The sequence below is a fragment of the Oculina patagonica genome, chromosome 8, assembly GCF_052425735.1.
Source record: "Oculina patagonica isolate OP01 chromosome 8, crgOcupat, whole genome shotgun sequence".
NCBI classification, from domain to species: Eukaryota; Metazoa; Cnidaria; class Anthozoa; order Scleractinia; family Oculinidae; genus Oculina; species Oculina patagonica.
The window spans coordinates 869,962-884,161 of record NC_135765.1 but is presented as its reverse complement, the minus strand read 5'-3'; the positions used below and the strand labels follow the sequence as shown (position 1 = coordinate 884,161).

General features: G+C 37.9%; 4 protein-coding genes across 5 annotated transcripts; 3 read left to right on the top strand and 1 right to left on the bottom strand.

Annotated features, from left to right (window-relative positions):
* Positions 1 to 25: 25 nt before the first annotated feature.
* LOC144663503 (retinoschisin-like) lies at positions 26 to 4,732 on the bottom strand. Of its 2 annotated transcripts, XM_078524474.1 has the most exons (4): positions 4,097 to 4,732; positions 2,724 to 2,838; positions 1,833 to 2,143; positions 26 to 417 (listed from the first exon to the last, which is right to left on the bottom strand). In XM_078524474.1, the coding sequence occupies exons 1-4, from the start codon at positions 4,469 to 4,471 to the stop codon at positions 274 to 276; spliced, it is 945 nt and encodes a 314-aa protein (XP_078380600.1). In that variant the 5' UTR covers positions 4,472 to 4,732; the 3' UTR covers positions 26 to 273. The 2 variants fall into 2 exon arrangements, with proteins under 2 accessions (XP_078380600.1, XP_078380599.1); XM_078524473.1 differs by lacking the exon at positions 26 to 417 and having other exon boundaries at positions 1,569 to 2,143.
* A 449-nt stretch (positions 4,733 to 5,181) lies between these two features.
* LOC144662947 (adenosine receptor A3-like) lies at positions 5,182 to 6,422 on the top strand. Its single transcript, XM_078523878.1, has one exon. The coding sequence runs from the start codon at positions 5,514 to 5,516 to the stop codon at positions 6,420 to 6,422; it is 909 nt and encodes a 302-aa protein (XP_078380004.1). The 5' UTR covers positions 5,182 to 5,513.
* Positions 6,423 to 7,702: 1,280 nt separating this feature from the next.
* LOC144662945 (melanocortin receptor 4-like) lies at positions 7,703 to 8,679 on the top strand. The gene has a single exon (XM_078523876.1). The coding sequence runs from the start codon at positions 7,703 to 7,705 to the stop codon at positions 8,630 to 8,632; it is 930 nt and encodes a 309-aa protein (XP_078380002.1). The 3' UTR covers positions 8,633 to 8,679.
* A 3,214-nt stretch (positions 8,680 to 11,893) lies between these two features.
* LOC144662944 (melanocyte-stimulating hormone receptor-like) lies at positions 11,894 to 12,817 on the top strand. Its single transcript, XM_078523875.1, has one exon. The coding sequence runs from the start codon at positions 11,894 to 11,896 to the stop codon at positions 12,815 to 12,817; it is 924 nt and encodes a 307-aa protein (XP_078380001.1).
* The last annotated feature ends 1,383 nt before the right edge of the window (positions 12,818 to 14,200 follow it).

Below are 14,200 nucleotides of genomic sequence, written 5' to 3'. Positions count from 1 at the left end.
GAGGTGACGTCATTTTTGCGTTTGACCGCTGTGTTGGGTAAATGCGTTGTGTTCTTGGGCAAGACACTTTCACATTGCCTCTCTTCACCCAGGTGTATAAATGGGTACCGGTGAATTTCCATCCAGGGAGGGGGGGGAGGGGGGAGTAGAAATACTTTTAGTCGCTTCATGCTACTGAAACTGGGATACGCTCCGGCCTGATGGGCCACTAGGCTCGGACGCAGACGTTTTTCTGTACATCTTCTGTAAACATTCACACGTGACTTTTACTAGCTAGATGTCACACCCGTAGAGTTCAATTCGCAGGGCAATCCTTCCAGAAAATGCTGTCGGTATTATGCGCACGGTATCCGCTTGAAAGGGATTGTTAATTTTGTTTTTAACCACATCATCCTTGTTAGTGTTGCCTTGGAAGATCTAAAACAGGAAGAAAAAATAAATATGGAATACAATTACCAAAAGTTCTTACCGTAAAAACTTTATTAACCCTCTCTCTTTCAAGGTTCCCTTTCTATTAACGCCCACCGTCGTCAGAATTTTTTTTTTAATCGGGCGGGGCCTGGGCCCGATTCATAATCTGCACGGAATTTTATTTTTTTTTTGTCGGTAAATCGATCCAGACCCACGCGGCCCAGCCGGCTCTTCTGTCACGGTCACGCAAGATTTAATATTTAATAGCGATTAGCCGATCACTAGCGTTTAACACGAACACTCTGCTCTCTGAAATGTATAATTTTGTTTCATACCATATTTTACAAGAAGAGAAGGCTGAATATAATCACATAGCGAAAACCAAGACCGCTTGGACATGTCCAAGCTATTTAAAACTACCACTACGTCAGACCCCTGTCACGCGATCTCTCGCTTGTAGCTATAAATAATCATTCACCTATTTTCTGTTTGAATACTCTGCGCTCTGTTTGTGTGAAATATTTATTGTTGTGTTACTCAAGCGTTTGGCTCGGAGCGAGTACAAGTCGTACAAATTACCCGGAATGTGTTAAATATTGCAAAACGACGACTTATTTTCTGGATAGCCCAATTTTTGTTTTGAGTTTACGGTATTTTGAGAATCGAAACGTTATCGAAACGTAAGTTGCAAGCTCAGCAAGAATGTGCCAAAGCACGGGATACACGTCATCGCGCCAGGGGAATTACCAAAAGCTTGTCGGAAGACGCTAAACGGAGAAACACAATGGGATGGCCTTAGTCTACTCTTTATTTTGGCGTGATTTGGCTTTCTTTTAAATGAACTGGTTTGGGTTTATTTTATTGAACATTCGGAACAAAATAAATATTTGCATGCGTAAGCAGGCATTTTTCCGGCTAGGCATGTGGCTATGACGTGGTAAAGGAAATTCATGTCACGTTCACTCCGTGACTAACGCAAACACGACTTGTGTGTTTCTCAAGTGACTGCTTTTCTAAAGATTTTACTGTGCGGTGCCGTGCCTTTAAGCCAAAGCACTGAAAGAGGTCGGGTGGTCAAAAATTACCCGCACGATTATAAACTGCTTGCAGTTCTTGTTTAAATATTAAGTCCCCCCTTTCTAGTAAGTCTCCCTTTCCCTCTATAGTATATCACGACAATTTATAAACAAGAAACAACAAAATAACTTTAATAAAGGTATCCATCCGCCGCAATAACATATTACTGTTGCTATTTTGTATAAATGTGTTATTAAACGACACCAAAACAGAAAAAGGTCCACTTCATTTCTTTTATATGTACCCCAACTGGTATATGATTGGAGTAAGCCCCCCTTCAAATTACGAGTCTTAAAAATAAATAAGCTCCCGCGGATTAATAACGGACTTAACACTTCTCTCACCACTTTTTGGTCATTTTCCTTGTATTCTTGAAGGGTTACTTCTCCTGCCTTATACATGACGTAATATGTCTTCACCCACCACCACATCTTTCCGTTTCCTTGTGTGGCGATGTCTGTTATTAGTTTCACTTTCGGTACAAAGTTCACTTGGAACCACTGCTTATCATCATCCGTGTTTGTAGCCCAACTTCCTAGTGAGCAGTGAAGTCTTCCCCAAGCCGCCTTATCGTCAGGGTGTGTGGAAGATACTGTGATCATGTTGTCTGTAATTGACCCATCTTCCATTCCCAATGGTTTGGACTGAATGCAAGCTGTTTTATTGGTACAAAAGACAAACCAAAGTTAACACGTAACTATATCACACAGGAGATTTGTCAAATGAGTTTATTCTTTTCCTAAGGTAAAAAATCCACTTATGATAAAACTCAAAACGCAATATTATATTATGGACGTTCGACAAATGACGCCGACAAGTCCACATTTCCCTGTTCTCAAACACGTAGAACTTTTGTTAGTAAAGCTCAAAAACATTTAGTAAACCATCAGCATAATGGTTTTAAACTATCGCACTTTGAACAGTGAAAATAAGAACCTTATCTTTGAAGTATTTTCTTGTTTTTTTTTTTTTGCAAATTTCTATCGTTTGACCGCGGTTGCTTGCGTTCTCCGAACGCAGCAAGCGGGTCGGAGCGTGAGAGGCGGCTGTTTTCGCAGGCTACCGCGGTTGGAGTCGGCCCTAGGTATGTACGAGAATAAACAAGGTCCGCAAGCCGGTACTTAGTGCGCGTCCAGACTTGCTGGTCGTGTGGGATCTGGGTACAAAATTTATCATGCATAAGCAATCGTATATGATTGCTTTTAATTAAATTAAAACTCCTCCTTCAGTCTAACCTGTATCGACTTGACTGTTGTCTCCACTTTGTGGTTTTTTGAAACATGAAAATGTGTTGTTCTTCTCGTCAAACAAACAAGACCCTCCGTCCATACAGCCCGTCATTAGACATCCCTGAATATAAACATAACAAATGACTCGTAAAGAAAAAAGCATAAGCGAAAAATTCATGGAAAAGACGGCTACACTGCAAAATAAGACAGCTGAAACGGTTGTTTGAATTTATAACTTACTTTCTTCAAAACAAGTCAATTGATTTATACATTTAAAATACGAAAAACCACACCTCGTCCTTGCATGTCTTGTGTCGAATCGTATTTTCTATTCCAATCAATTCATATACATCCTGTTTGTATAAACCTTTAATTTTTTATGATATATAATTTGAACGAAAATTTATTCCTTTGTTTGAAGTTATCGCGCTTCTTTTCTTTGCGCAAAATTGGTTTCAGTCTTTTGATCAAACAATCGATCAGTTTGGGGAAATTGCGATCAAAGCATTTTAAAAAGGGTTGTGAAACATGTTGTGGCCTTCTCGTCAAAACATATACTGGCCAATATCTACTTTTACTGTCTCTTACAAGTAATGCAAATAGATAGCGAGTACTAGTTATCGTTTTGATCTAACACCACAATTCGCAGAATTTGAAATGTATGGCGATCGTACGGTGAGGTAGTTCATATTTATATGAAAGCACGGTACAAAAATAGTACCTTGGAAACGCATTAAAGAAGTCTTATTAAGCAACATTTTTGAAACGTGTTTATTAGAAATGTTTGGCTTGTTCGGTGGTGATCATTCATGATTGTATAAAATAAATTGCTGTCACAAAAGGACTGTTAGAGACAGGTTAAATGACAACAGTCACTTTACGCCTGACGTCGAGAGCTTGTTCCTATTCACCTGTTGTGTCTTAAGTAAATGAACATCTTAGAGAGTGCAGTACGTGCAGAAAATTGTGAAATATGGGGTGAATTGTAAATCATATGTGTATGTTAGCGTGAAATACAAATGCAAACCATTCAATCCGCTCTCACTCTTAGGAGTGATTTTTAAAGAGTAATTCAAAAAGTGACATTTTAAAACGTGCAGTATGCGAAGAAAACAGTAAAAAATCGGATGAAATATACATTATAACTGTTTATTTGGCAAGAAATACAAACACAAACAAGTAAATTTTAGGTTCTTTTTTCAAACTATACGTAGTCCATGTGTTATGTTTGTTACCGCTGTTTGTGTTCTATTTCTTGTCAGATCGAAATGGTCAAGGAACAAGTGTTTATAATATAACTGCTTATGTTTGTGTGAAATACAAATTCAACTATTTAAACCACAAAGAATGATTTAAATAGGCGGTCGTTAAAAACATACCTTGAGAAGTAAAGAAAAAGTAACTCCTTGCTGGTTTTGTAATTTTTCGAATTCGTCAATCAAGGGCTTTGAATCGTGTTTGTTCAGTTCACATGTTCCTTTGCCGTCCTTGTTGAAATAAGTAATGAAGTTTGTTGAGGTACACCATGACTTACTCACACATAACTGACTGCAAGATGTTAAACTGGAAGCTTTAAGCCATTTAATAACATGGCCCACAAGCCGCGTGTTTTTGCGAGATACGAAAAAAGCCGATCTTGAATTCGGCGTCATCGAGGGTTCCTCTAAAGCTTTCAAAACTGTTGAATTTATCATAACTTGAAACAGGGTGAAGAACAAAATCTTTTCAGCTTGCATCGCTAAATTTGCAGCCATTGTGCCATGTGCAGAGGTAATCGTTTACTTTACAGTATTTCAATTATTTATCAAATGAGGTAATTGTATGTTGTATCACAAAGTCAGTGATTGGTTAATTCAATTCAATTCAATTCAACTTGTCATCGAGGACAAGGGAGGAAAAGGAGAGAGGGCGTGGGAAGGAAGTTGTGTTAGGCCGTCTATAACAGGCTTCAGCAAAGCGCGCGCTCTGATTGGCTGATACGCTTCATCCATTTGCCCGTTCGCACCATGCACACTGTCCGTCTTGTTTTAATACCATATTTGGTCAGTGACAGTTTTTCTATTTTGAGTAAATATGCTAAGCTACCGAATTTTTAGTTTCCATTGTTTATATATACGAACTGTCGCCAAATAGATTATCCAATTTGTCGAATTATTGCCATAATTTGAGACAACGAAAATATCAAGCAGTGCTGGCGGAACGTCTAGCAGTTTATTTATTGACAGGAAATGATTAATTTTAATTTCTTAAAGGCGTTATTTTCAATTCTTCCTATGTAATACCCAATAACAAGCCAACGTCGTCATGTGCAAGCAGTCCTAAATCCATAAAAACCGAGCGGTCCAGATAAAAAAGCATATGGACTGCTAACACAGCCAATCAAATTGCACCATTAAATTAACCTGGATCACACACACATAGCAGAAAGAAAAACATAAGCGATATCAGAGTGGGTTAAATTAATGAAACCTTCGAGATGAAAGTATTTAATTTCCCTCAATGTTTCCTGCTTTTTGGTTACAGACAACCAACTTTCTGTCATGCAAACAAAGCATTCTGAGTATGCATGCAGTGGCATTGATGATCAGAATTAAAAGCTCACACGAGTTGCTCCGCGCTGCAGTTGCCAGAAAACCAACTGCTCGCCTACTTGTAAACGTTTGACGAAATTATTATAACAGGTTCCAAAGGACGTTAAGGAAACCAAAAAAGTTTTTTCTCAAATTTTTTGAAGGAACATTTTACTCTATCTACCACTTATAGTAATTCTTCGTAACAGTAATTATCAGATCAAAAATGGAGGGCTTAATCGAAGCAGATCAATACGTGAGCTCAACTCACACAACATTTTGCACGAAATTACATGGAACACATCATTATATTTTCCTTTCAGCATTCAACATTTCCCTATCTATCGCTGCTTTTCTGGGAAATGTCTTAATCCTCATCGCCCTTCACAAGGAGTCATCTATTCATCCGCCATCAAAGCTCATGTTTCGTTGCCTTGCAATAACTGATCTCTGCGTTGGACTAATTTCGCAGCCAGCCTTTGCCGCCGAGTTATTGTTCGAGGAAAGCGAACTGCCACATCTCTGCTACTACTTTGGTTTAGTAGGAAATGTTACAATGGTAGTTTTCAGTGGAGTCTCCTTGATGACAGTGACCGCAATAAGTGTGGACAGGCTTCTTGCTCTCTCGCTGGGGCTGCGATACAGGCAAGTCGTAACACTGAGGCGAGTTTGGGCGATTGTAAGCTGTTTTTGGTTCGCGTTTGTAGCTATCTCTTTAATGCAACGCTTTTGGAGTCGTATGATTTTCTCACAAGTAATATCAATAATAATAATTTTGTGTCTAGTAACTTCAGCGTTCTGTTACATAAAGATCTTCTTTTCTCTCCGTCATCATCAAGTTCAAATCCATCACCAAGGACAACCGAACGCACTGAATATAGCACGATACAAAAAGACAGTATCCACTGCACTGTGGGTCCAGATAACATTAATTATTTGTTATCTCCCACAAGGTTTATTAATTTCCTTTGCATCTGCTTTCTCTGCAAGTGAAATATCTATTGTTCTGGGTGCAAGATATACTTTATCTTTTGTGTTCTTAAATTCGAGTCTGAATCCGATTCTTTACTGCTGGAATATCAAAGACGTGAGGCAAGCAGCAAAGGACACCTTCAGACAGTTTTGTTCTTTGTAAAGTTAGGTTTTTATTTACTTTTACACATTTGGTCTTTGGATAAAGCTTGCTCTTAGGAGGAGGTACGATCATCTAGTTATTAATATAATCTAATTTCAGTAGAAGCTAAAAAATGTATAGTGCAGTGGAAAAACCAAACAGAACCAAACAACTAATGAGTGAAATTTAACAAAAAGAATCCTTTAGGATAAGAATTTGTTTGTTCAAATCGAATTCCTTTTATTCCTTGAGATATTGCTTTTTGTTAATTAATATCCATAGCATTCCTCTAATTTCCCCCATAAACTTGGTTAATTTTTCCGCCACTTTTGTGACAAAGACTCTTTTTTTAAACTTTAGCTGGCATATGAAAATATTACTATTCGTAACTAGCAAGGATCAGTTGAGAGAATGTCTCAGTTGGCTTGACGTGACAGTTAAACAGTCTTTGAAGTTTCTTTGTAAATGTAGTTAGAAGGCAAATGATGAGAAATAAGAATGACTTTCTTTCTCCTTAGTTTGACGTGTGCACGTTTTTTAGTAGTTTATAAAACCATTCCAAGGTGAATTTCGGAGAGAGGTGGTCATGATAGAAGTGCTTGTGCATGTGCTTACCTACAGAAATTAAAAAGAAAGATAGTTTGTTTGTGGTTATTTTTGTTACGGATTAAACTTATATATTTAAAGGCTTGTTTTCTTTGGATCGCAGAAAGCGTCTCTCAGAATCAGTTTTCAGTATCTTGAAAGGGTGATTTTTCATTCTTTCTATGAAATACCCAGTCGTATAGAAACAAGAAAAGGTTATCATACACAAGCAGTCCTAAATCAATAAAAACCGAGCAGTCCAGACAAGAAAAAACACGGACTGTTAAAACAGCCAATTAAATTGCACCATTCAATTAACCTGGATCACACACTCAAAGCAGGAGAAAAACCCATAACAATGAGTGATATCTAAGTGGGGAAAATTTAATGAAACCATCTAGATGAAAGTATTTAATTTTAATTTCCCTCAATGTCTCCTGCTTTTTGGCTATTGACAACCAACATTCTGTCATGCGAACAAAGCATTCTGAGAATTCATGCAGTGGCATTGATGATCAGAATTAAAAGCTCACACGAGTTGCTCGGTGCTGCAGTTGCCAAGTGCTCGCCCACTGTAAAAGTCCGACGAAATTATTAAAAAAGGTTTCCAAGGACGTTAAGAAAACGAACAAAGTTTTTCTCAAATTTTTTGAAGGAACATTTAACTCATCTACCATTAGAAGTAATTATTCGTAATAATAATTATCAGATCAAAAATGGAGAGCTTAATCGAAGCGGATAAACATGTGAGCTCATATCAAACATCATTTTGCACGAATGTACATGAAATACATCATTATATTTTCCTTTCAGCATTCAACATTTCTTTATCCATCGCTGCATTTCTGGGAAATGTCTTAATCCTCATCGCCCTTCACAAGGAGTCGTCCCTTCATCCGCCATCAAAGCTCATGTTTCGTTGCCTTGCAATAACTGATCTTTGCGTTGGACTAATTTCACAGCCAGCATTTGCCGCCGAGTTGTTGTTCGATGTAAGCGACCTGCCGCATCTCTGTTACTACCTTGCTTTGTTGGAAAAAATTATAAGTATAGTTTTCACTGGAGTTTCCTTGATGACAGTAACCGCAATAAGTGTGGACAGACTTCATGCTCTCTCGCTGGGGCTGCGATGCAGGCAAGTCGTAACATTGAGGCGAGTTTGGGCGATTGTAAGCTGTTTTTGGTTCGTGTGTGTAGCTTTCTCGCTAATGCAACGCTTTTGGATTCCCGCGATTCTGTCAGGAGTGATGTCTACAGTAATAATTTTGTGTCTAATTACTTCAGCGTCCTGTTACATAAAGATCTTCCTTTCTCTCCGTCATCATCAAGTTCAAATCCTTCACCAAGGACAACCGAACGCAACTGGTGGAATTCCACTGAACATGGCACGATACAAAAAGACAGTATCCACTGCCCTGTGGGTCCAGATAACATTAATTATTTGTTATCTCCCACAAGGTTTATTGATTCCCTTTGCATCTGCTCTCTCTGCAAGTAAGATATCTCGTATTCTGGGTGGAAGATATACTTTATCTTTCCTGTTCATAAATTCGAGTCTGAATCCGATTCTTTATTGCTGGAAAATCAAAGAAGTGAGGCAAGCAGCAAAGGAGACCATCAGACAGTTTTGTTGTTTGTCAAGTTAGGTTTTTTTGTATTAGGCTTTTACTTATCTTTTCTTATTTGGTCTTTGGGTAAAACATGCTCTTAGGAGGAGGTACGATTATTTAGTTTTTAATATAATCTTTCAGTACAAGCTTAAAAAATGTATAGTGCAATGGAAAAACCAAACATAACCAAACAATTAATGAGTGAAATGCAATGAAAAGAATCCTTTAGGATGAGAGGATGTTTGTTCTAATCGAATTGCTTTTATTACTTGAGATATTGCTTTTTTTAAATTAATATCCATGGTATTCCTCTAATTTTCCCCATAAACTTGGTTATTTTTCCGCCGCATTTGTGACAAAGACTCTTTTAAACTCCAGCTAGCATATGAAAATATTACTATTCGTAACAGGCAAGGATCAGTTGAGAGAATGTCTCAGCCCGGGGTGGGGGGTACTCCCTATAATGGCCTATACGGGGAGGCTCCGCCCGAAAGGGGTGCCTTTTTCATGCTTCAGATATTTAAAAAGGTAGGAATTTCACAAGTTTTGGTATATGAAAGGGTAGGGATATCAGTCATTTAGGTATTTAAAAGGGCCTTCAATTGAAATATTTCGAACAGACGCACGTTATGACTGAATCATTTAAATTTATCAAACGCTACATAAAAATGACATCAAGACTTCCTGTTTTAGGCATTTGTCATGTCTTTTCGGTATATGAAAGGGGTACCTTTTTTCAGTAAAAAGTATACGAAAGGGGTGCTTTTTCTGTCAAAATGGTATATAAAAGGGTAAGGGGCTGGACCTCGGGGCGGAGCCTCCCCGTACAAAACTTTTTTGAGTAGCCCCCCTCCCCCCTCCGGGTGTCTCAGTTGCCTTGACGTGACTTTTAAGCAGTCTTTGAAGTCTCTTTGTAAATGTAGTAAGAAGGCAATGATGAGAAATAAAAGTAACTTTCTTTCTCTCATATTTTGGCGTGTCCACGTTTTTCAGTAGTTTATAAAACCACTCCGAGGTGAATTTGGGAGTGAGGTTGTTATTGTGGAAGTGCTTGTAGCATATGCTTACCTACAGAAATTAATAAAATAAAGATAATTAGTTTTTGCTTATTTGTCACGAATGAAACTTAGAAATTCAAAAGCTTGTTTTCTTTGGATCGCAGAAACTTCTTTCAGTATCAGTTCTCATTATCTTGAAAAGGTTAATATCCCCTCTTTCTATGAAATACCCAAGCATATAGAAACAAAAAAGGTTATCATACGCAAGCAGTCCTAAAATTAATGAAAACCGAGCGGTACAGATAAAAAAAAATATGGACTGCCAAAAAGCCAATCAAATTCTACGATTTAATTCACCTGGATCACACACACACAGAGCAGAAAGAAAAACATAATAATGAGCGATATCCGAGTTGGTTTAAATTAATGAAACCATCACGATGAAAGTAGGTAATTTCTCTAAATTGTTTCCTGCTTTTTAGCTTCAGACAAGCAAGTGGACCTTGCTGTCATGCGGACAAAGCATTCAGAGAAGGCATGCAGTGACATTGATGTTCAGAATTAAAAGCTTACACGAGTTGCCCAGTGCTGCAGTTGCCAGAAAACCAAATGCTCGCCTACTGTAAACGTTCGACGAAATTATTATTTGATTTATAGCTCTCGTATGGATGGTGATTTGTTCGCACAAAGTGAATACTTATGGAATGCTCATCCGCCGGGAAAGACTCTAAAGACAGTAAACTGCAGCAGATATTACTTACTCCACGAAACAATAGCAGATGCCCGAAGTGCCCTCCTAAACAGGTTCCTAAGGACTCAGTTTTAGACAAGGAAAAAGGACTTTGTTGAATTTGTTGAAGGAAAACTTAACTCTTGCTATCGCTAGAAAGTAATTCGTAAATCCCGTGTTAATGTGAAATAGGCGCTTTTAAATTGTTTCGTAGTATTTAAACGCAATCATTCAAAATGAAATAAAAATACTTACCCCATCAAAGACCATTAACTAAAAGCGAGAGAGTTTTTGCTTTGCTTTTTTAAAATATATCGACTGCCAATTGTAGGAAACTACGAGAAGTTACAAAAAACTTTATTCTTGATTTTCTCTTAAACGCTGTTATAGATTTTTCTAAACTTTCGTCAACAGTTAGCCAATCTACTAAACTTTAACATATCAAAAATTTAATACCAAGTGTCAATCTACATTTCGAGAAAATCAAGCTAGTTTGAAAACAAAAGAAAACGTCAATCGCTGCTATGGTAACCTTTGTGACTTAATAACCTGTAAAAAATAAAACTTTGGTCATATTTAATCATTATGGTGTATTTTTGCAAAAATTGAACATTGGCTTCCTACATAATTTTCAATTTCAAAACGACCACCCTAGGGCTAAAAAAACTACATCGAGCCTCCTTAAGGCCCTTTGTACATTTTGTTAATGTAGTTAAAAAGAAAATGGTGATAAATAAAAAAACTTTCCTTCTCTCTTATTTTGACGTGTACACGGTTTTCAGTAGTTTATAAAACCACTCCGAGGCGAGTTTCGGAGTGGAATAGTCAGTGTGGAAGTGCTTGTAGCACATGCTTACCTACAGAAATTAATAAAATAAAGAAGATAATTAGTTTTTGCTTATTTTATCACGAATGAAACTTAGAAATTCAAAGGCTTGTTGTCTTTGGATCGCAGAAGACTTCTTTCTGAATCGATTTTCATTATCTTGAAAAGGTTATTTTTTATTCTTTCTATGAAATACCCAATCACATAGAAACAAGAAAAGGTTATCATGAGGAAGCAGTCCTAAATCAATAAAAACCAAGCGGTCCTGACAAGTAAAAATATGGACTGCCAAATCAGCCAATCAAATTGCACGATTCAATTCACCTGGATCACACACACAGAGCAGGAAAAAAAACATAACAATGAGCGATATCCGAGTTGGTTAAAACTAATTAAACCATCAAGATGAAAGTAGGTAATTTCTCTAAATTGTTTCCTGCTTTTTAGCCTCACGTATTTAAGTGGACCTTGCTGTCATGCGGACAAAGCATTCTGAGTATGCATGCAGTGACATTGATGTTTAGAATGAAAAGCTTGCACTAGTTGCACGGTGCTTCAGTAGCCAGAAAACAAAGTACGAAATCATTCACTAGGAAAGAATCTAAAAACAGAAAACTGCAGCAGATATGACTCGCTTCACGAAGATTCCCAAGAACTTTAAGAAAACACTCGAAGGTTTGAAAAATTAACTCTTGCTATCATTGGAAAGTAACTCCTTGTAATTATAATGATCAGAACAAAAAATGGAGAGCTTGATCGAAGCGGATAAACACGTGAACTCAACTGGAACATCATTTTGCACGAATGCACATGGAATACATCATTATATTTTCCTTTCAGCATTCAACATTTCTCTGTCCATTGTTGCATTTCTGGGAAATGTCTTAATTCTCATCGCCCTTCACAAGGAGTCGTCCCTTCATCCGCCATCGAAGCTCATGTTTCGTTGCCTTGCAATAACTGATCTTTGTGTTGGTCTAATTACGCAGCCAGCCTTTGCCGCCGAGTTGTTGTTCGATGTAGGCGAAGTGCCACATCTTTGTTACTACTTTGCTCTGTTGGAAAATATTACAGGTATAGTTTTCACTGGAGTTTCCTTGATGACATTGACCGCAATAAGTGTGGACAGACTTCTTGCTCTGACCCTGGGGTTGCGATACAGGCAAGTCGTAACACTGAGGCGAGTTTGGGCGATTGTAAGCTGCTTATGGTTCGCGTGTGTAGCATCCTCTTTTATGCAACGCTTTTGGATTCCAATGATTTTCGAAAGAGTGACGTCTACAGTAGTAGCTCTCTGTCTAGTGACTTCAGCGTCCTGTTACATAAAGATCTTTCTTTCTCTCCGTCATCATCAAGTTCAAATCCTTCACCAAGGACAACCGAACGGAACTGGTGGAACTCCACTGAACATAGCACGATACAAAAAGACTGTATCTACTGCCCTGTGGGTCCAGATAACATTAATTGTTTTTTATCTTCCACACGGTTTATTGATTCCTTTAGTATCTGATTTCTCTGCCAGTAAAATATCTCCTGTTCTTGGTGTAAGATATACTTCATCTTTTGTGTTCTTAAATTCGAGTCTGAATCCGATTCTTTATTGCTGGAAAATCAAAGAAGTGAGGCAAGCAGCAAAGGAGACTGTCAAACGGTTTTATTGTTTGTAAAGTTGGGTTTTATTTACAACACTTTTAGAGCGGTTTTCGATTGAGTGTTTTAAATCCAATCACAAAAAACACAGACAATCCAGTGAACCTATCAAAACTCGAATGAATTACATGTAGCTGGCACGAAGCGCGGGAAAAACGTGTGTGAGCGAGTCATGACTGGTTTTGGTTTAACGTTTGATTGGCTGCAAAAGTGGCGCGATTTTTTTAAACCAATCATAAAGCGTAGTAAGCTCAAAACCAAAGCAAACGTGAATTACTTTCTATCTTATAACATGCGCTGGGCATAAACCGTCAAACGAGCAGTCTAATGTAAATGTATTGCCAAATGAGCTTTTAAAAACGTTTGTTCGCGTGCAGAGCAGAACGATATCCGCACCTTTGAATTTCTTTTCACTTAGAATAAGGTAAGAGTTTGCTATGAAGTGCATTTTACCTGTGATTTTTGTATATAAGAAGCGGGAATTAATAAGAAACAGTCTTGGAAAAAGAGGAAAAACTATTAATTTAGTCAAGTGACTTTTCTTTTACACTTTGTTTTTTTACTAAATATGAAAGTCATATACAGTGTATAATGTGTAGGTACGGTATACTGACAAATAATTAAACAGCCTTTAATGTGAAGTATGAGAAATGTTTCAGTGGAATAGGAAGCGGAGTTACATGCATATTGATCTCAATTGCGTGACATCTTGCGTGATGTTAGCGATGTCGTGACCAGTGTAAGCTATCAGTGACTTACAGTAACTACAGCCTGTTACTGCGAAAGTCTCCTTAGACAAATACCCCATTCACGCTAAAGCTTAAACGATTTACACGGATTAAAATTGTTTTCTTCGTAACAGTTCCTTACTGATGTGTGTCGACTCCAAATTTAGCACTATGAAATCATACTTTTGCGCTTACTGAAAACTATAAACAATATTTTGTCTTTCGATTTTTTTCCCTGATTTTTGTTAACCTGGTTTACCTTTGTTTGGTTGGTGTGAATAGAGTAAAAGACTATCTGTGTTATTACGACAAGAGTGTTATCGTCTAGTGTGCTTTTCACAATGCAGGTTTCCAAATCCAATCTGCCGCCCCCCCCCCCTCCCCGGGGGGATTCCTATATAAAGGGGGCGGGAATGCTCGTCGGAAATTTTGAAAAGACTCCTAAAAGAGACCAATCTGGGTGTGGGTGTGGCTCAAGCTATTCCTGTCCCCTAAAAGATACCCAAAAACTAAGAATAGAATTAACATTTATATATTTCTTCGTGTGCAGCCCTAAGCGAGACCATTCAGACTAAAAGTATTGGCGTTCTACCCGAAACACCCTAAGCGAGACCAAAATTCCGAAATATACACCCCAAAGCGAGACTTCGAGCATCCCAGCCCCTTTCATAT